At 36.7% G+C, this 21,261-nt stretch overlaps 1 protein-coding gene across 1 annotated transcript in view; it reads left to right on the top strand.

The window, feature by feature from the left end:
• Nucleotides 1–21,261, top strand: part of ADGRV1 (adhesion G protein-coupled receptor V1) — a 291,122-nt gene that overhangs the window by 15,637 nt on the left and 254,224 nt on the right. The window contains exons 5-11 of the mRNA XM_055699397.1: nucleotides 458–562; nucleotides 1,947–2,060; nucleotides 5,244–5,809; nucleotides 7,026–7,296; nucleotides 8,115–8,444; nucleotides 11,730–11,906; nucleotides 12,959–13,182. Coding sequence (XP_055555372.1) covers nucleotides 458–562; nucleotides 1,947–2,060; nucleotides 5,244–5,809; nucleotides 7,026–7,296; nucleotides 8,115–8,444; nucleotides 11,730–11,906; nucleotides 12,959–13,182 — 1,787 coding nt within the window. The remainder of the gene's footprint in view (nucleotides 1–457; nucleotides 563–1,946; nucleotides 2,061–5,243; nucleotides 5,810–7,025; nucleotides 7,297–8,114; nucleotides 8,445–11,729; nucleotides 11,907–12,958; nucleotides 13,183–21,261) is intronic.

Below are 21,261 nucleotides of genomic sequence, written 5' to 3'. Positions count from 1 at the left end.
TTTAGCACCATAGTACTAAACCATGCTGCTCCCTCAATTGCTGTAGTTCTTTGAAATCTTTCAGCTACAATAGCTTGATAGACAGAGTCCCTTTATAGCTAGTTATCTAGTAAAGTACTTTTTAATGGAGAAAAACTATTTTTAATGGTTTTAGGAGCTCCTATAAATAACAATGCTAATTTGCCAGTGCTGTGTATATTGACTATGTTAATTTATATAAAAAAATTCCAAAACACTACTTGCATAACTTATGATCATTTTTTTTTATCTGCAATCTTTCAAGCTTTTTATTAGCTGAACTAATTGGTTGCTAGGAGATGTATGCCATAAGTGGACTGGTTTGCAGATTGGATTAACTTGTCTGTGGGAGTTTGGTATTTCTATGGTAACAGTTTCTTCCTTCTGCTTGTGATATTTGATCTGTGCCTGATTGCCTGTCCCTTTTCTTCCTCATTAGTCTGCCTTAATCACAGTGAATGAGCCCAGGGGCAGAAATGAATCTGTGCCTCTCACTTTAATTAGGGAGAGGGGAACCTACGGGACGGTCATCGTAACTTTTGAGGTGAGTTTATCAAAAAGACTTCATACATTAGTCTGTTGGATAAAACTGTGAGATAATCATAACTCATCAAAGTGTTTACTGAAGTGAAAGAGGGGCAAAATGCCTATGGCTACATTTGTTAAATCTGTTTCATAAAATGGAAAGATAGTTCCTGTCAAATGGAACAAATTTTAATTGTCAGGCTTTAATGTGAAAAAAAATTAAGAGATATTAGAGGAAACAGTATTCTCTGTCATTTAGGAAGATATCTGAGGCAGCATTAGTTGGTATTACTAGAAAACAATGTGTATTAATTGTCTAATAGATGTATTTAATATTTCTTTAAAATTTATATTTTACAAATAACAATGTGAGTGACTCTGATACTTGTGCCAACTTTGAACCTGTGTGACAGCTCAGTATTTTGTGAAATTCTGTATCTGTAAGATGGCAGTTTGAATTACCAGAAACTTAAGCCTTTCAGAATAATTACTCATGTTGAATATTTAGGCCATTATCTGTATACTTGATTTGAAAGTGAATAAGTTACTGCCTTTATTGTTTTTTGCTGTTTTTTCCCCCCTATCTAGCTCTAATTCTATTACGTACTTTAAAATTACATGTAAATTCTTTCATATGGATATTTCTTGATCAGTTGTCTGGTCTAAAATGTCATCAAGTGTTTAATCTAGACCTGTCAAAATCTCAAAAGATTTGTAGTGGATTTGATTGCGTGAGCAATACAGCATGTATAGTTAATGTACAGCATGAGATTCTATGTGTAATTTATTGCAGATGTTTGGTTTAAGGTCCAATAAATATTACTATCTGCACAATTATTCAGGTCCATCTCACAGTGTAGTTTATATACATATGTTGAAAAAAACTTGCATGATTTAAACACACACACACACACAATTATTCCCTCTAAGGGTCTTCCTAATCTTTTAGGTTTCAGTATTAACTGTAGTTTCCTTAACATCACAAGTTAAGATAGATAGTTAAGATAGAAAGGACACAAAACCAGTAACTGCTGTTATTTTATCTTGGAACTTATTATGAAATATTAGTGATTTAAATTAAGTAAGAATTAATATCTTTTCTGTTACGTAGAAGAGTCAGTTATGCATCAGTAGATTTTAAAGAGTCTTCAGACCTATATGGAAGTAGTTTTCTTCGTCTTTTTCTGGCAACACGTAATTTCATCAGAGTGGTTACTCTAACTTACTCCATCTGCCAAAAAAGAGCAGATGAATGCCTTAGGCTTGATGTGTGCCTATGAGCAGGAGATGACTGAATAGATAGTTGTAAGTTACACATTTCATAAGGTATTTATTATTACACTTGTACTAGATTTATATTCCTGCTTTATATGTTTATGATCCTAAAAATTAATTCTTTGCAGATAGAAGGTGGACCAAACCCAGCTGAAGAAGACTTAAGTCCAGCTAGGGGAAATATTACGTTTACCCCTGGGACATCAAAGCTGATTTATAATTTAACAGTTCTTGATGATCAGGTAAGAACAAGCTGTCTTCATTTTTGGTTTGGATATGTAGAAGGTTAACTGCTGTTTTGAAAAGACTTAGAGTAAGAAGTTACAAAAATGCTTGATTTAAATAAGTTTAAAAGTGCTTTTGCTTTAATAAAGTGAGGTTAAATTTTGGCTGTGTGGACTCTTATTTTTACTCCTTCTAATGCTACTTCTTTAATTGTCATCAGTGGGTATTTTTAGTTTCTGAACATATTCTGGCCACTCTGACTAGACCTGTGAGGTGCTTCTGGTGTAAACGTATAAATAATCAGGGAAGCACTATACTTTTTTTTTCCAAATGGAATACTGAGGTCCTTGTTGTATGGCCAAGGGTGGTGGTATTGAATGAGATGCAGGTTTACCTATTAGACTGTCCTGTCTATATTTAACTTTTTTGTATTTCTATTTAAATGAGCTCTGCTTTTCCTTAATCGTGTGCCTTGCAAATTCAGGCTATCCTTTCTGTCTTTATTATTTGTTTAGGCAAAAGGAACCTGATCATAACATTGCTTACATAATGCATTTTTGATTACATCCTCAGTGATCCCAGTGCAGCTCCTCTGCCTTCAGTCAAAAGTGCTTAAGAATCTAGTTTATTGTTTGTTAACTCAATGGGCTCTCACTTATGTGAAAAGCAGACATGTCTGTCACTAAAGAAAGAATATAACACATTGAATATTCAGAGGGAAAAAATAGGTTGAAAAATTTTGTATGTTTTTATATATATATGTGTTTCAAGGTAGAAACGTATTTTTAAAAATACTAAAAAATAGGTAACATTCCTAAAAGAAACAAGCAGTCTTGTGAAGAGCATGAACAGTAGGTGATAGATGAAAATTTTCAATTTTTAGTTTGGTTTTTGAAAAAAAATGTTCATATGTTGTAAGCCTTTCTGTTTCAGAGTAAACAAAACATTCCACTTTTCAAGTCATTATTTTACTTTTTCTTATGCTTTACTGGTTTGTTTATATTTTAATTTATAATAAGATGAGGGGGAAATAGGGGAACCGAAATAAGTACATATGATACAGAACAACTTAATAAGGAAATTCACAATAAAAAAATGGTAGCAAAAAAGTGCCTGTCTAAGAAGTGGGCAACTTTAAAGCAATTTTTTGCATAGTTCTAAAAAGTGGTTTTCCACATCTATTCTGATATTTTCAATGTTAAGAGGCTGTGACAGACTGGCATATAGAAGCATCTCCTTCAGATTAAATGTAATATTCTGTGACTTAAACAAAGAAAGTAATTGGTAGGCTTCCTGGGAGGATTTGATTTTCTGTCCTCTGAGAAATGTGCTCAAAGTTCTGGTTTTTATAGTTTGATCTGTACAACTGTGGCAGGTCCACTCAGTGAGTCTTACACAGACATACATGAAAGGTTAATTTTATGTAAAAAACCCTTTATTAATGGTAATGATGATGATGGAATTCACAAGAATCCAGTGTTACTCTCAGAACTTAGCTTGAGCTTTTAGGATCTGAAGTTAGAAAAAAACATGAAACAAGTATTTTTCTGAATTAGAGAGCCTTTTCCCTACAGAAGTAGGGGACCGCAGATCTGATCTTCACAGCACTACATTTATTGTAATTTTATTGGATACATTTCCGTTTTTAGTGAGGAGTAATGGAAGCTTTGTTAAGAGAAGATGAAAGAGGCAAAGCAGCACTGGAAATCCTTTATACAGTTGTCTTTGAAGTTTGACTGTTTTTTTTTAATTGGTCAATCGTGGTGCCATTAAGAACTCCAGAATAACCCATCTATATGACACATCAAGATGTAAATTACAACTACAAATATGGATACCTTTTGACTGTCTCTTAAATATAGATTTTTATGGTGCAAGATGGTATATATTAATTAGTGAACTAAACAAAATGTCAGTTAACATCTATTCTAATAAGGTAAAATGACTGTGTTTTATCTCAGTATAGGAGGGAGGTGACTGAGAGGTTCCAGATCTCACGCTGACAAACCCCCCCTGCATTAGTCAACAGCATTATGCAAGTTTAAGCGCCACAAGCCAAACAAGGGACAGAATTGGCATCAGCTATAAAGGCAGTTGCACGCCCACTCTCTTAGCTCTAGAAAAGGATCTGAGGGTGGCCAATTAACAAATGAGTGTGAAAGAGAAGAAATATTGGACAGCAGGGTTTTCAGATCTTTTTAGTTCAGTAAACAAAAGTACATGAAACGGATTTGTCAATTTTATCACAGAATATTACCATTAGTAAAAAAAAAAGTAATTTTGTCAGGAATTCCTCTCAGAAGCAAATAATATTAGATTCCAGGAGTCCACAGCAGGAATGAGATGTAAAGATCATGAATATGTTTTTAGTAATTACTTTTTACCCATATATATTAATAAAATAATTGTATTTTTCAGTTAAATAGGTTTAGCAAATCAAGATTTATGGAATAAAATGTAGTAACATAATGCAAAAATCTCATCCTTAAGTTCTGTAATTTACAGTTTATAAGCCTTTCTTTATTGTCTCTGAATGAGATATTGGAGAACAAATATCTAAAATTGAAATATAGTTTCAAACAGTCATTTTGTAGAAATGCCAAAGCCTAATTAGTTGCTAAGCACTAGAAAACACTTTCTCAGATTTGCAATGGAAATTTTCTCTGGGGGTGTGAGTGTGTCAGAACATAGGAAATATATACCCTTTTCCAGTTGTATAGGAATGGATGGGCCAAGGTAGGTTGTGACCATAAGTTGTTCCTGTATTTTCTCAGGCATGCTTAGAGGTAAATCAGTACCAACATCAGAAAATCAAGGTATATCTAAATAACTGGGAGGAACATTTGTTTCCAAATAGAGGTGGCTTCCAGAAATAGAGTTTGGATCTCCTCACAGTCTCAAGTTGGAAAGATCTAGCTTTTTCTGATTCTTGCCTAGTTTTTGTTTTGCTTTTGTTTGGCTTTCCACCCTTTCTCACATTGCCAGAACACAGAAGGATGGTTTAGAAAATTGAAGCATTCAATCATAAGAAAGGATTTTCAGCCAAAGTTAAAAGCAATACTTATCTCCTGTTTATTTTAATATGAAATGAGCTGTAAAGTTTGTATTATTTCCTTTTTCTGCAAAATGTATTTCTCAGTAAGTGTTCTGCATGTATTTGAAATTTGACTTACACCCAGTTGCTAATATTGTTTTTCCAGGTACCTGAAAATGATGAATTGTTTTGTGTTCATCTGAAGAGCGTGGAGGGAGGAGCTGAAATCAACCACACAAGAAATTCTGTTCAAATTAATATTAAGAAAAATGACAGTCCTGTGCGTTTTGTTCAGAGTGCTTATATGGTGCCAGAGGAGGCTGATGTGGTAACAATTCAAGTGGTTCGTGGTAAGGATGTCAGTGGAAAATTAATTGGACCTGATGAAGGTGAAGTCTCTGTCAGTTATGCCATCATAACTGGGAATTTAACAGCACATGCACAGCTTAATGTAGACTTCCTAGATCTACAGCCAAATACAACTATCGTTTTCCCACCTCTAGTTCATGAAGCGTACATGAAATTTAAGATCCTTGATGATGCCATACCAGAAATTGCTGAAACCTTTCAGATTATACTTCTTAAGGACACGTTGCAGGGAGATGCTGTTTTGGTTAATCCATCTATTGTTCATTTCACCATCCAACCAAATGATAAACCCTATGGAGTACTATCAATAAACAGTATCCTGTTTGCTCAGACGGTTATCATCGATGAAGACCAAATTTCAAGGTACTACAGATCTTCAAATCTAGTATCTGGTCAGTTTTTGGCATTATTAAGCATCCTTAGGGTTTCATTGAAAGTAATTATAATATCACTACTGAAAATATAATGAAGAAATCAGTTAGTGTTTTATTATTATCATCAACTGTATCTACAAAGATTTCAAGGAAGTGGGAATGTCTAATTATACAGGAAGTATTTCAGTATTTATGAACTGTATGTAAAAGATGTAAGTTTAACCACATCATCAGAATACTGAAAAACCTTAATCTAAAGGCAGGATCGGTGAGGCCATGATATTCCACACACCAGTTCGTCCAAGTGGGAAATAGATTTCTGGCTTGCTTTTGTGCTAATCTTTGTATTTACTATATAGAAAATCAGTCTTTCGTTAAAAAAAGCCCATCAAACGTGTTGAGTGTCTCCTGTGAAATACCTAATAAAAATAAGTTAAATATTTGTAGCTTTACATAGAGATTAAAATCAAAGCTCTGTACAAATTTTACAGGCAGGATTGATACACAATATTGACAGTCTCATTAAAAATGTCTGCTGCTATCTACTGATGATAGTTTATCCCCAGATCATCATTAAGCTATCATACTGTGAACAATTTGAAAGAATATTTTATAGTATGTAGAGTCCAGCATTTCAGTATTCATCTTTCTTTCTTATACACAGTAAAGAAATTAACGTTGCTTTCTAGATTATTCTAAGTCATGATTCCTAGACTTTTCGTTACAGTCATGTTCTTGTCATATGCAGGAAACATGGCATTTCCAGTACCTTAATATTTTAGTACAGAGGCAAGTAGTTAATTCAGAATCATTATTTAAATACTTGTCTGACAACTCTATTTTGAAGCAGTTTTTAAAAGGGTGCAGAAATTTAATAGTGAAAAAGATTTCTGAGATTTGACATGTATTTCTTGAGACAAATGTCAAACATTGCAAGCCTCCACGTCTTAGTACCTTTCTTGATGTAAACAAAGTTCTAACAAGTATCTTTAGAGACATTACAGAGAGCTCATGAATAAGCACTCAAAGTCTTACATTTGTGTTATGATTTCACAGGCTTTAAGCACTGACTCGAATGTCAGTTGCAGCAGTTAACATTTATTCCGCTTAAGTCAGTGTAAATCCTTCAGGGGACTGATAACTAAGCAAGCCAATATTAATTATAATGTCATATTGTGGATTTTTATTTTCATTCAAAATTGTAGGTTTGAAGGGATCACAATTGTAAGAAATGGTGGAACACATGGAAATGTTTCTGTTACCTGGGTTATAATCCGAAACAGCAGTGATCCCTCACCCGTGACTGCCGACCTCGTTCCAGAGACCGGGGAGATATGTTTTGATCAAGGGCAGATGCTGGTAACACTTCCTCTGAACATTATCAGTGATGACATACCAGAAGAGGCAGAACCCTATCTTCTGAAACTCTTAGCTCACACAATACAGGGAGGTGCAGAAGTCAGTGAACCATCTGAGGTAAGTTTGCTTTTAAAATTCTTTTGGGGAAGGTAATAATAGGTAATAACTGGAGGCTTTACCAGTTTTGGTAACATTCATTGATGGGCTAAACTGGCTAAAGGGTTTGGGCTTGCATATAAATCAAACAAATCAATCCTTAATGTAATCTTAGTATACAGAGCCGTATCCAAAGTACTTGGCTTAATATAGTATGCAAACCCAGACCTTTTTAATGTGGTAGCATTCAGCTTACATGATTTTCAACATACCTGGCATTGCATAAATGCTGTCTTGAGTGACTGCTTGCTAACAGAAGGCAGGAAAATTATTTTCACTTGCTCATTTGCTGTCTGAATGGTGATTTGAATGTTTTACACGGAGTAACAGCTTCAAGAGGGGAGGGGTTGGTGGCTAAGACGGTAACCTCTGAACTGTTAAATAAAGGGTGGCTAGCATTGCTGACAATTTTGTGACTCAAGTGCCTACTTTGTCACTCTCAAAAGTGGTTGGAATGAACCTTGTGAATAAAATGAAATTTTTCACAATCTGAAACATTTTGAAATTATTCAGTTTGGCTGCTGAACCAAAAAATCAGTGATTCAGAGCTCATTCTGGCACATGGATGATGCATAGTGGGAAAGTTGCCATGGTCAGTGTTGTGCTGCATGTGTACAAAGCATACTTTGGGGCTGTCAATCTGATTTCTTTCTTGGGTGCCAAATCACTAAGGAGAAAAATGTATGGTGACAGTCAGGACATGCTTTTGTGAAGGCGTGAAAACTATGGTTTATAGTAACTTTAGCATAGAGTAAGTGTTCCTGTTTTCTATTTTGCAGCTTCTGTTTTACATTCAGGACAGTGATGATGTTTATGGCCTAATAAAATTTTATCCTTTGGAGAATCAGAAGATTGAAAGTAATCCAACGGGGCGCTTTTTATCCTTGAGTTTTGCAAGGGAGAGAGGAACAGTTGGAGACGTGCAGTTGGTTTATACTGCACTGTATATTCCTGCTGGACCTCTGGATCCTGAGAGAGCGAAAGATGGCATTCTGAATATGTCTAGAAGAAGCATTCTCATGTTTCCAGAAGGAAAAACACAAGATACTTTAAATATACCAATAAGAAGTGATGCATTTCTTCAAAATGGTGCTCATTTCCTCGTACAGGTATCTCATTTCTATTTTGGAGTGGTTTTTTAGCTTCTGTAATATAAAAGATATAATTTAGTAATGGCTCCTTCCCTTTTAACATAATTTAAATGATCCTACCTGTTAAAAAAAGGAAAAAAAGTTATTAGCTGTGTAGCTAAGAAAAATTTCTTATTTAGAGACAGCTTCCACTAATATGCTGCAAAGAGCTTTATTCCTGATAATTATTTATTATTACACCATTTTATAAAGATAGACTGCTGTAACAGGATTCAGGTATTAATAATATAATTTAACAAAACCAGATCAATGTTGCAGAAGTTAGTTACCTTTGGAGGTATGTTTCTCTGTCTGCCTTTCAATTTAACCAAATTAATGCTCTTAACATTAAATTTCATAAGCATGACAAATTCTATAAATTACACGTAAGTAAATAGAAAATAAAAATACTCAACCTTGTCTTATATCTAATTTATCTATAAATTTGTCCAGAGAACTTGAAAAGTATTTTTGCCAGTTTTCTCTGTATATGCTTTTTTGGGTCTTCTCATCTTTTTTTCTGTTTGAATTTGTAAGAAGGGAACTTCTGTTATTGATAATTAAAATTGGCTCATAAAATTCATTAAAGCTGTATTTTTGACAGAAAACTGGATTTTCAGCAAAAATGTTTAAAGAAAGCATTTCCACTTTCTAATGAAGGCTTTGATTTTTCACTGGAGAAAACCCAATTTATTTTTCAGACATACTACTGTTGAAGATCATGGGCATAGTAATTACTATAGGTTATACTTATTTTCTCACCTGCAGTTAAGACTACCCCACAATCTCTACTTCCTATGGTTAGCTATTGCACTCTGGTCATCTGGGATGATGAACCCAGCTAACAATCTTAATACACAGAAAAAGGGATGAATTGGCACATCCAAAGCACAAACCAGAGAGGCATTTCTTAGTTCCTTTTAATCTTTTCATTTTAAGTCAGAGGTCTTTAGAGTTTTCAAATTAAGATGTTGATATTAAATCTATAGATTAAAAATTTGCAAGGTTTTGTCTAACTTACAGCCTACTGAAGATGTTTTAATTACTCCTGGTACCCTGAAAAGGTTTGTTCCCTCCACCTCCTTCCCCCAACATTCTCTTAAAAAAAAAAAAAAAAAAAAAAAAAAAGGTGAAGAAAGTTCATTGCGAGAACTATCTTACTGCTTTGCTAGTATGCCATTTTTTTTTGCATTCACAGTTAAATAGGGAATTGCATTCTGGAGTGCTAGAATAGGTTAATATGTTTTACATTTGCATGAAATCTGAAAGATCTACAGAAGAATTGAGATATCAAATTCCAAGCTGCTTTTAAATGATACATTATAAATAACATTGCAGTGTGGACTATGGAGAAGACACACATATGGTAAGTATTTCAGAATGCAGGAACTTTGCCTGGCTTTTCAAACTGCGGATTCCAGGGAGGCAGGGGGTGCATGTTCTATACTTTCTCTGTGAACCATAAAAATCTTTTTGTTTGAATAAACAAAATCAGGGGGCTTTCCAGCACAAATAATTCATTTAGAGAAGGAAGAAAAATACCCCTATTTATCACTATGACAATCCTTCCACATTGTGAATAAATGATAATCTCAGTGAACATGTTTAGAATGAGAAGATTACAGAGTTTGTACTAGGCACAATAAAGGATCAGCTCAGGAATCAGGGGAGGAGGAGTGGAGGAGGAAATGAAGCTTAAACACAAGTAGAGAATGGATAGAGGAACTGGAGAAGTGAGATTAACATTCTTTAGTGACATCTTCAATTAAGTAACCTACTGTAGTCTGAGGAGCAGGTTTTGGTACAGACAGGAAGATTAACTAATTTAATAAAAAACTGGTCGTTATTGTTCAATTCACAGTGCTTGCTTTTTTTTTCTTCCTTGTGAGCCTATTTGCTTTAAAAGGGAACACCAAACTAAAAATAAATAAATAAATAAATAAATAATCGGTTCTTCATTAATTATTACTTTAATCTCAAAGTTACTATCCAGGATCAGAAGCACTTAAGGTGAATTGTTTCAGCTGTGTGGTATTTCAGAAACTTTACTGAGCTAACAACCACACAGTGGACCACCTCCACACTGTTAATTGCAGGACCAGGGGCTACTTTAAAAGAAAGTTTAGAAAACAAGCAAAACAAACAGCCCCACCATCTCTTCCTCAGACTCTCAATAACTAGCTGGTATGGTTGAGAATCAGTTACTGAATAAAGTATTTGTAGAACAGTTCCATCTGTCATCAAATAAAATGTGCATGAATATTTTTGTGTGTTACCCAACCAATGGCAGAACAAAGTGTGTTACAGCCCAAGTATTTTGTATATATTGGTTTTAAGAACTGAAGGGATTTAAAACTCATCAGCTGAAATAGTGATTCACAATCACTATAAGGATTTAAGTAAGGCCACTTCCCCGTCCTCCAATAAAACCTTCATATATGATAACATCTGATAACTCCAAGCCAAAAACATTCTTGTGGGAATTAAAAGGTGGTTGTCATTGGTGGTTCATGCACTAGCGGAATGTTTGCAGAAATATATGCAAATCAGTTATGGATACAGTTATTATAATGATGCATGTAGACAGAATCACATGGTATAAGTTGTATTTGAAAGAAATATTTAAACAGGCAAGTCCTGCTTTCCTTACTGTGTCAGTACTGCTGCTGGGTTTAGTGACTGACATCTCTTTTTCAAAGAAAGGGTAAATGTTTTCCTATTTCTTAGTATAAATAAAAATCAGAAATATGTTAACACAAGAGGAGAATACAGTTTTGAAATACTGTACTGATTTTCAATTCTGAGTGCAATTCTAATGTATTAGTTATTACAAACAGTGAAGTCCTTAAAGTTGTATGACAGAGGAAAGAAGATTGGATCATTCTTTGGCTTCTGGTTCGAGTGACTTCAGCAGATCTTTATCAATGCATGACACAAAAAATGAAGTTTGAATGATACCTGGGCCACTTGTCAAATCAATACTGTTATTCATAGGTCTAGTAATGAATCAACCGATCTAGAAGATTCGTTGTCCCACTACATACATTTAGCTGTGTATACAAACATGATTTGTCTGAGAGGTATACCATTCTGCTGCCAGATATGCACTTAATTTCTTTGATGCAACATCTTATACATTTTCATTGCCTGTAAGAGAAATTTCTTCTGGAGATATTTTGCTCCCTGTGTATGGAACTTATTCTGAAATGTCAGAATTGGTACTAAGGCTTTTGTTTCTCAATTTTTTCTTTCTTTTTCCTACAGCTGGAAAAAGTTGAGCTGGTGGATAGAATTCCTCTAGTCCCACCTCTGAGTCCTAGATTAGGCGAGATTCGAAATATTTCTCTGAGGATCACTCCAGATATTGCAAATGGAGAAATAGGCTTTACTAGTAATCTTCCAATTATTATTTCTGAGCCAGAAGATTCCCCCGCTACAGTGGTAAGTAAACCTTTTTATATTGTCCCTTTGTATGGTAAAAGCAAAGTTTGCTATATTCAGGATAAAATTGGAAGTTAATGTGAGAAAAGTCCTTCCTCTAAAGTACTGCCTGATCCCAAATATTCCCCTGCTTAAAACACAAACAAACAACAACCCCCACCTCCACCCCCAAAACCCCACATGCTTGTAAAATTAAGGTCTGAAATAGTATTAGTCATTATCAGAAAAATGAGGTTGATCTTTGCTTTCTCTGTAAACATCTACAACTGATTAGGTCTTGATGTTCACACAGAAGATACTGCAGACAGATTTAATCTGTCTCACCCACGACAAAGGTAGTAACGTAAAGTGGGACTGATATCGCTTCTAAATTTCCTCAAAATCTCTGTGCATCTTATAGTCGACTGACTTACATGCAAACAAAAAATTTGGCTCACTGGGTGTGTTTTCCAACAATTACACTTTTTAGCTTTCTAGGAACCCAAAGGAGTATTTTCAAAAGCATTGCCATCCATCTGAGTGCTGTAGTCCCAGCTGAAGAAACATTTAAAAAATTTTTTTTTTCATACATTTTCCCTTTTTTCTCTGGTTGTCTTCACTGAAATTTTCCCACAAATCCTGAATCAGATAACTTGTTTCTGATTCTCAGATTAAAACTGCTAATTTCCTTAAGCAGAGTACAGGTCGTCACTGTACTATAACAACCAAAGTAAAATTATGGTAGTCATATCTAAAACCTAGCTTGTGTCTTGGTGGGGTGGGCACTGATTATATCAGTCATACCAGGCTTTTTGTGTTCATAGTTGCTTAGTGATTTGTCATATTAATGATCTGCCCTCTCCACTAAGTATACAACTGATAAATGGTTAAAAGGATAAGATTCAATACATATTTTTGTTCATATACTGTCTTTGATTTCATGTCTTATACATCAGTATGAATAAAAAACCAAGCTGGATATTTCGAGGTTCATACTCAAATAGCAATTTGAAAGGGAGTAATTGTTTCTGTATATAGTTTTACAAATCACAACAAACTCATGTGTTTCATAGGTTTCCATTGCATTGCATCGAGATGGGACTGATGGTCAAGCAACCGTGTTTTGGAGTTTGAAACCCTCTGGTGTCAATCAAAAGGCAGTAACACATGATGATATAAGTCCTTTTAATGGCTCTGTTGTTTTCTTATCTGGGCAAAGTGATACCACAATCAACATTACTATTAAAGCTGATGATATACCTGAAATGAATGAAACTGTGTTATTAACTTTGGACAGGTATTGTACCCTAATCTTTATACATATGTATCAGTTGAAATACTCAATTTATATATAACAAATTAGCACAGTATTAATTAGGTTGCGTTGGCTGTATTGGGTCGATAAGTGCCTGAAGGAATATGAGGTCCTTTGTTCAGACTGTGTATGGATTCTTCTTTGACTGGAGATCAATGTAAGAACCTGTGTTGTATTTATCATTTATATGACTTAGTTTCGTTTATATTTTGATGAAAATAATGTATGCTATTTAGAACGTTACTTCTGCTTTGATCTTTAGTTATAGCACATAACACATATCTTTTCAGAAAAGTAATATTTAGTGAGATAATGAAGAAAACTGTAGTGAAGTGTAGAAAGCAATAACTGTTTCAGTCCAAAATAGGATTATAGCTATGTGTCATTGCAGAATTAGATCAGATTTTTATTTGTTTGACCTATGCGTTCCATATTGCTTGCTCTTAATAATTAGATACTTCCATCACAACTCCTGGGTTCCAAAATGGCCCAGTGTGACCACTACCACACACTTCAGCTATAAAGAGAGCAATAGTGTTTCTGAAGCACAGTGTTGTAGTCTCCCTTTTGTGTGAGATCGGGATTATAGGATAATTAAGGCTGTGAGGGACCTTCAGGAGATACTATTATCTGCATGTGAACACTACTCTGAATACTTGAATTAGTTCATATCCAGGAATGTATTCTCTTTTTGATTTACTAGCAGGAGAATCTTGGCTATGTATTCTGTCCTGCTTACAACAACTCAGTTGCATATATAGTTTAGAAATAGCCTCACTTCCACTACCTCCTGTTAGTCTAAGGTCCATTTTCCCACTTTTTCTGGGAACATACTAATAGGTGCCTGCCAGCTTCCACATCCACATTGAACATCTACTACTTACACCGTCCTTACCTCATGCAGAAGTGTTCTTGGCCTACATAGGAAGTGCAGACTAGCCCTTGAGAACTTCAACACTGGACACCCATGTTGATTACATACTAGCAAACCAGCAACCAGCTGTTCAAGCTGTTGCTGATGCTGTTTTGGAAAGCCTGCTTTTTGAACATCATTCTGTCACACAGGGAAAGATGTTACTCCACTGCAGGGTTGTCCAGCTTCTGTAGAAGCTGGCTGGTGGATGCATCTACTGCAGAATGAGTTACTTCATTCTACCTTGGCTACCCACTGCCTTGAAAACACAGTCCTGTTCAAGACAAAAACAAATGGAGAGTACTGCAAGAGTTCTCTGCTTACCGTCCTGTGGATGAAACTGGTTTGTCTCAAGGAATTGATTAGAGTCTCTGGCACAAAGCAGGAAACTCAGATTAGAAATGGTGATAGAAGTTGTGAAGAAGTTATGTAAGGTGGCCAGAAAATAAAATTGGAAGGTTAGGAAACAAGCAAGCAGAGGAAGTAGAAAGCATAAAATACTAAATGTTTAAGTTCTGACAGCTCTCCAGAGGTGTGTAACTAGAGCTTCCTGGCACTTATTCTGAGTAGTAACCCTAGACTGTGCCTTGAAAATGGCGGTGCAGTAAGGATTGAACTGGCAGTTGAACAAACGTAACCACTGTTCTGCTTTTACTGTGTGTAGTGGGAGTAGTAGGTTCTGCTGATCATGAAGTGGTTGGTAAAAAGTGTGCCAGCAGTAAGCAGCTTTCCCACACTTGGCAATGTCAGAGGGTGAAGCAAGGGACAGGTGGTCTGGCCTGGAAAAAGAAGTAAAAACGAAGAGGAGGTAAAATCTGAACTTTTCTTTAGACATGGATAGTCTCGCTAAAGGCTATGAGTGAAATTTGGCAACTTGAACATTAGCAGAAGCCAAGAATGAGATGACTGCAAAGATATCCATTCAGTACTGGAGATGACTCTTCAAATCAAGGTTGAAGGATACTGGCAGGGTTATGTGTGTAACCTTGTGGTATTGCTTTCTGCATAGTTTGTGTTTTCTGGATGAACAGAAGATGTTAGTTTCCAAGGCTGGCAGCCAGCACCTCACAGCAGTAGTGAATTAGCATGAAAACAAAGATGCACTGTGCTGTGGATGTGCTTGTACTGTTCTATAAATTTAGCATAAGTCAGTAGCAAAATAGAGCATGTAAGAACTTTAATGAAACTATAGACATAGAACTATGTTCATAAGCATTCTATTTATTGCAATTAGTAATAGCATGGGTAAAATAATAAAAATAATTAGTTCTAACAAGGATGTATTATTTACAACTCAGCGGTGTTGTTAAGGCACTTTACATTTTAAACAAGCTTTGATTGCATCCATAACTATAAAATACACTTTCTAAGCCATTAAAAATAATATTTTCCTTCCTTGCTTTATGGCCTCTGTCCATAGGCCATAGATACTAAAAATAACTCTGAATACTGTCCAGAAAATGAAGGCCAGTGTATTTAATGAAGAATATGCTTCCTAAGAAAACAAATGAGTAATAAAGAAGCAAGACAATCCTGTACCTGCTGAAGCTTCTTCGTGTTTTCTTTTTTTAGGAGCAGCTTCAGGTTGAATGACTGCCCATATCTAAATAGGCCTGAATGGAGACCAAACATAAATAAAGCCAGATGTCTGTAGTGAAATCTGTATGAGAAAAAAAAGGCCTTGGTCTTCTTGAATGTAGGTGGAACAGGCCATGGAAACTGTGTGTATGCTTTGTGAAAGCATATATACATACTAGGGCTGTTCATTTTACCTGGTAAGCACAAACAGAACCCAGCTTCTTAAAAATCTGATTTTTTTTTTTTTCCTTCTGCACAACGTGTTCTCCTACTGGCAGTTGTCACCCTGTCAGTAAGCCAGGACCTCCAGGGCACACGGGTTGTGTTTGCACTCTTAAATGAATGGTACTGAGAGTGAGAACTTAGGGACTTCAGGGTCTGGGAACAGCAGTACACTGATAGGTTTATTTTTATTTGTGAAAGTGCTAATCCATGAATAGGTGACTGTTTAAATAGTCCTTATGCTCAATTTTTGAGTCATGACTCATATAATTTAGGATGCCAGAACAGATTCACGTATGTCTGTTGTGACCTAAATCTCATCTGCTATATATAACAAAGCAAAATCGAAGCAATGTAACATGGGATTTTCTATATTCTGGTGGTTTCTGTGATGCAAGACACATTTCCATAGGCTGAAATTCTGTCTTGAGTAGACTTAGAAAATAGATTTTTAAAAAATTCAGAATGTAAAACATAGGTTTAACTGTTTAATTGTGAAATGTCTGGGAGTTTTTAAACATCCTTGTGCTTAAGAGGATACTTCATGACAAAAAGTTAGCAAATCATATGTCACGTGAAAAGCGGGGCAAGGCAGGGGGGAATCCTCCCAACCCCAGGTGTTGGAACTGTCTGTTAGTGCCCCAGGAAAGCCAAGACCCTTGTGCCCCACCGGTCTGTCAGCGCCCCGTTACAAGGACCCTTCACTGACCAGTCCCACTGGATCGAAAGGCAATTCGACTGCCTTGTTCAGGGAGACACACCAGCCGCACCAGGGGGACCTCTCAGCAGGTCTGCCCACTTTATATGAATGTGTTACCCGCTGCCAGCAACTGCTAGTGCCCACAAACGATTAATACTAACAGTTTACGGAATAACACTCTTTATTATAAAATTGTGACAAGTTAAGATTCATGATTGGCGGTGATGGGGACTGTCTGATTGAAATGATATACTACTAAACTATATACAACCAAAACCTTAATTACTAATGTCAGCTAGAATGAGTTAGTTATTTAGCATACATAAGTCACAGTTCTTACCCAATAGGCATCCCTATCGGGGGAGAAGACAGGTTCAGCCTGTCGCCTGACCCCAGAAGTTATGACGGAATGTTACCCCCCTCATCTGTCCACTTTTTATACTTCATAGTACATTGCATATTCATTATGATACACAATATTGGTTAGAAGTTTCTTGCTTCTAATGCAAATTAGTATGCATCCTCAGACAGCACCACTGAAGTTCTCTGCTGACTACACATGCTCCTCAAGCGGGGTTTTGCCCTCTTTCAGGAATGCTACTTGAGTTGGAGGTTGTGATCTCCCACTATCACTATTATCTTTGTCCTATTTTCAACTAATTTTCTGTTGATGTCAGTGGATTGCAACACCTTATCCTGTTTCCTCTCATAGCCAGAACTTTCCTCACTTGAAGGCTTCTTTCTGTGTAACTTAGGTAATGGTGCTCTTTTCACTATCTGTTCTCATGCTCCCCAAGGCTGACTCCCTTGGTTAGAAGTCCCTTCATTCATAACAACTTTAGAGTGGGTCAGATTGACCTAGCTTTGTGAGCACTGAACCAGAGTTGAGTAATCCGGGAGTTTACACAACTCCCTGGACTTATTTCATTCCAGGACCAGTCCATTTCCATCACATTTAGGTGGAGCTTGGGTGACTCCAGTCATGTGTATTGTTGTTACTAACTGGTATTGTGTGCCCAGCGAGGTGTAGTAGTACCTTGTAGGCAGGTAGCTTTGAGATGGAGCTGTGTGTTAGTGTTACGATGATTTTTTTTCATCTAAGGAAAGTAATTTTGCCGCAATGGTTGGCTCAGCCACAGACATCTCATGGATCCTTCGTGTGACAACCGCTGTGCAGCTGATCAGCTGTGTGGTGCCATCGAGTTCCCGTTCCTGCAGGGAGCACAACAGAGCCTGGCCGTGGGGTCTCCACTCCGCTCCATCCTCCAATCACTCCCATCAGCATGTGCTGAGCTGGCAGGCTGTGTTGCTTAGGGAACTGTGAGGATGTAGACTCCGTGCATGCCAACCACCCTGAGGGTAACAGCTGTATTTTACCCTAAAAAAGCTTTCTGTAATACTATGCTTCTGTTAGGACCCAGATTTTCTCTAATTCCTCCCCCAAGGTGATTTTCCCACATCACAGAAGGACTATTTAAAGCACTGCATACTATGTATGGTCCTTGACTCAAGGCTCAAGTAATGTTCATGTATTGGGGGTTGCTCTCTGCACACTTGCATGCACAGAAACACTAATACACTGTTTAATGGAGCTGGGATTTTCCCCTAACTAGGTGATTTCCTGTAGTTAGCATCTGTTTCAAAACTATTTATCTTTGTTACTATTTTTAGTAATTTTTCCGTTAAGTAACATGTGATGCTATATAAATTAACTCTTTCTTTGTAAAATATTGGCTTTTTCTTCAGGGGTTTGGTCAGACTTTGTTTTGATGGGGAAAAAGTTATTTGAAAATAGTAGCAGAATATTAAAATAAGTGCTACTGGACACCTACTGCTATCTTTTATTTCTTTTCAAAATAATAGCACCATATATCTCCTGCTATGAGTAACAAAATTTAAAATATCCTCCAAAATCAAATAATTTGTGGATTAAAACTGGAGAGAAGGTGTTCCCTCTGATGAAAAGCACTGTGGAAAATAATGTAGCAAATCCTATTTTAATACTGTTCTTTAAAGCTAGGTCCTGCCACTAATTAAATCAGTAGATAATTCTGTGAAAATTGAAGAAGGGGTGAACACTGACTGCAAATCTAGGAAGCAAAGTGAGTAACATTCCACAGGCAATCCGAACGTGCCTTTTCTGAGATACCTATATAGAAAAGAAAGTTTTTTAGGGAAGTGAGTAATAGCAATGCAGGTTCAGGGTTACAGTTCAGTTTCTCAGGTGCCTTTTGAAACGTTCACTTTCTGCAGAAGTCCAATTCTTGGTCCAGAGCAATCAAATTTGACCACGTTGGATCTCTTAATAATTATTATTTTATTTGCAGTGGTGTTTAGTTCATAACAACATTGAAATTGCCATGTTACTTTAAACTCGGTCAAGCGTCTTCTTTCTGCTATTTTGTAGCAGTACGCTTTTAAAAAAGGGCAAGAAACATTTTGAAGCTTGAGTTAAATTGTCCTAATTAATCTGTAGCTCTTGCTAAATAATTTATTTTATTTTTTTTTAAGGAAAGAATTTCCCTACTGACAGGTCATTTCCCATGAGATTTGTTGTATGGGAAGTGGTTTTTTTACAGCTGTTTAATCACAGAAAACACAGTTACACTGTTTGAGATTGTGTTTCTTACATTAGCATCATAAACACTGCCAGCACTGGTCCTCTGTGATAAAATGAATCTTCATGTCCACAGACAGCCATTTTACAGAAAAAGTTAAGCTGAGGAGAAAGACAGGGAAGTGGCTTTCCCAGTGAGAGTGACCTCCTTACTCCTGGTCAAGTGGTCTTTCTAGTAGCTGAAGATCCTTGGTATGGCTAAGCAATTGTGTTCAAGGAGCTGTTTTAACTTTTTTCATTACTTCCGAATGCCCCCACAAGGGCAAACCATGAGTTTGTGAGGTTCTGAATAGCCATTTTTATTCTGTTTCCTCACCGCTATTACAGGAGTGCCTAAAGAGTTGGTTTCACATACAAGTTCTGAAACTGGACTGGACTGACCCTGTGCTCTCCATGGCAGTTTAGACATCTTTACTCTGTGATGAAAGGACTGTACATGAATGCTGGACATTGTCAGGGCATGTAGCAAGAGCTGATGGCTGGTGGCCTGCAGGCAGTGTGGTGGTGTAGAGCCAGAAGTCCAGCCTGATGACACAGCTGGATAGGCAGGGGCCCATCCCACTGCCCCTAGCGATGCAGGAGAGCAGGATGGAGCAGGTTACAGGGGGCAACCTGGAGTCCAGGGCATCAGGCAAGGTCATGGTGGTGGGGCAGGTCAAGCCAGGAGCACATACCAGGTTTAGGCTGGATGATGGTCACTGGGGTCAGGCACAGCCCAGCAATTAGCAGGCAGGGCCACAGCGAGGAGACAAATCCAAAGTCAAGCCAGAAGGTCACCTGGTGCATCCTGGTCCGGGGATGCATGAGAGTTTGTATGTGTGTACCTTAGGCTGTAGACACGAGGGATCCGGTTGTGTACATGGTTCGTTGCTCATGTAACAGCAGCTGGCAGTTAAAAGCCTAAGCCTAGGTGTTTCTACTCCATTTTTGCACAGGCTGTTTTATGCCTTTTTTGAATAGTAACCAATATTCACTATGTCAGAGTAGAGAGAGCAATCTGGCCAGTCAGGCAGAGAAAACATGGTCAGATCAGTCGGCCAGCCAATCATTGATCCTAGTGTTGAAAATAGGACTTGGGTGGAGAAATCTCCAGAACAATGGTTTCCTTTAGCAGTGGATGGGCTGAAGCTACATAGTTGCTTTCTGACCTGCAGGTTCTCTAGATGCTGATCTGACTTACACTGTGGCTGTTTAAAAGTAATGAAGTATTTCCAGTCTTAGTCCTTTCAAAGAACACCTGGAGATGCACAAGGTGCACACCTCATGCTACTTTGTGAATTGTTTCATTTCTCTTACCCTCTGGATTTCTGCAGTGCTGCCATTGTGCGTGACAATTTAATATAAGACTGTAGTACTAATCACCTTAACAGAGGACTGTTTTTGTCTGTGCCGTGTTTGGACTCATGCAGTGTAACTTCATGAAGCTGAAAGATTGTATTTCTGGCACACCCTTTCTCTTTTGGTGATTATGTCTTAACTACTTAAGCTTGTACATATGTACAAAGACCTTACTTAACGTAATAGTTCATTTGTATTGTCTGTTGAAAATTGTATTATCAACAGCTTAATGATATAATTGAATTTCAGCATTGGAATTTTCCCCATGAGCTTTTCGTTGTATTAATGCTTTGATGGTTCTGGAACACTTTTGCATACGTTTCTGAAGGAAGGGAGAATGCCTTAATAGATAGTATTTAAGATCTAGCTTCACTGGAAATCAATGAGAAATTTCTATTAATTCAGATCTCCTATTTAGAAAAATGTAGCCGCAAGTGTATTTGCTTTATTTTCTCAGACTTTTGAATGAACTCTTATCTCTGTTGAATACTGAACCTGAGTTCTTTATGAGATTAGTGAAGTCAGAATTTCGCTTTGTAAATGCTGTGATAATCTGTTTATGGTATTTTGATGGGAAGTGCAGGTTTATATTTAACATATATTTATTTTAGATTAAGAAAGTCAAATTGTGTGATTGCCATTGTAGAATAATACTGCCCTTTCATCTGATTTGATATGGTAGTTTTGTTATAG

Source organism: Falco cherrug, chromosome Z (genome assembly GCF_023634085.1).
Source record: "Falco cherrug isolate bFalChe1 chromosome Z, bFalChe1.pri, whole genome shotgun sequence".
Taxonomy (NCBI): Eukaryota; Metazoa; Chordata; class Aves; order Falconiformes; family Falconidae; genus Falco; species Falco cherrug.
This window is presented reverse-complemented; position numbering and strand designations above follow the sequence as displayed.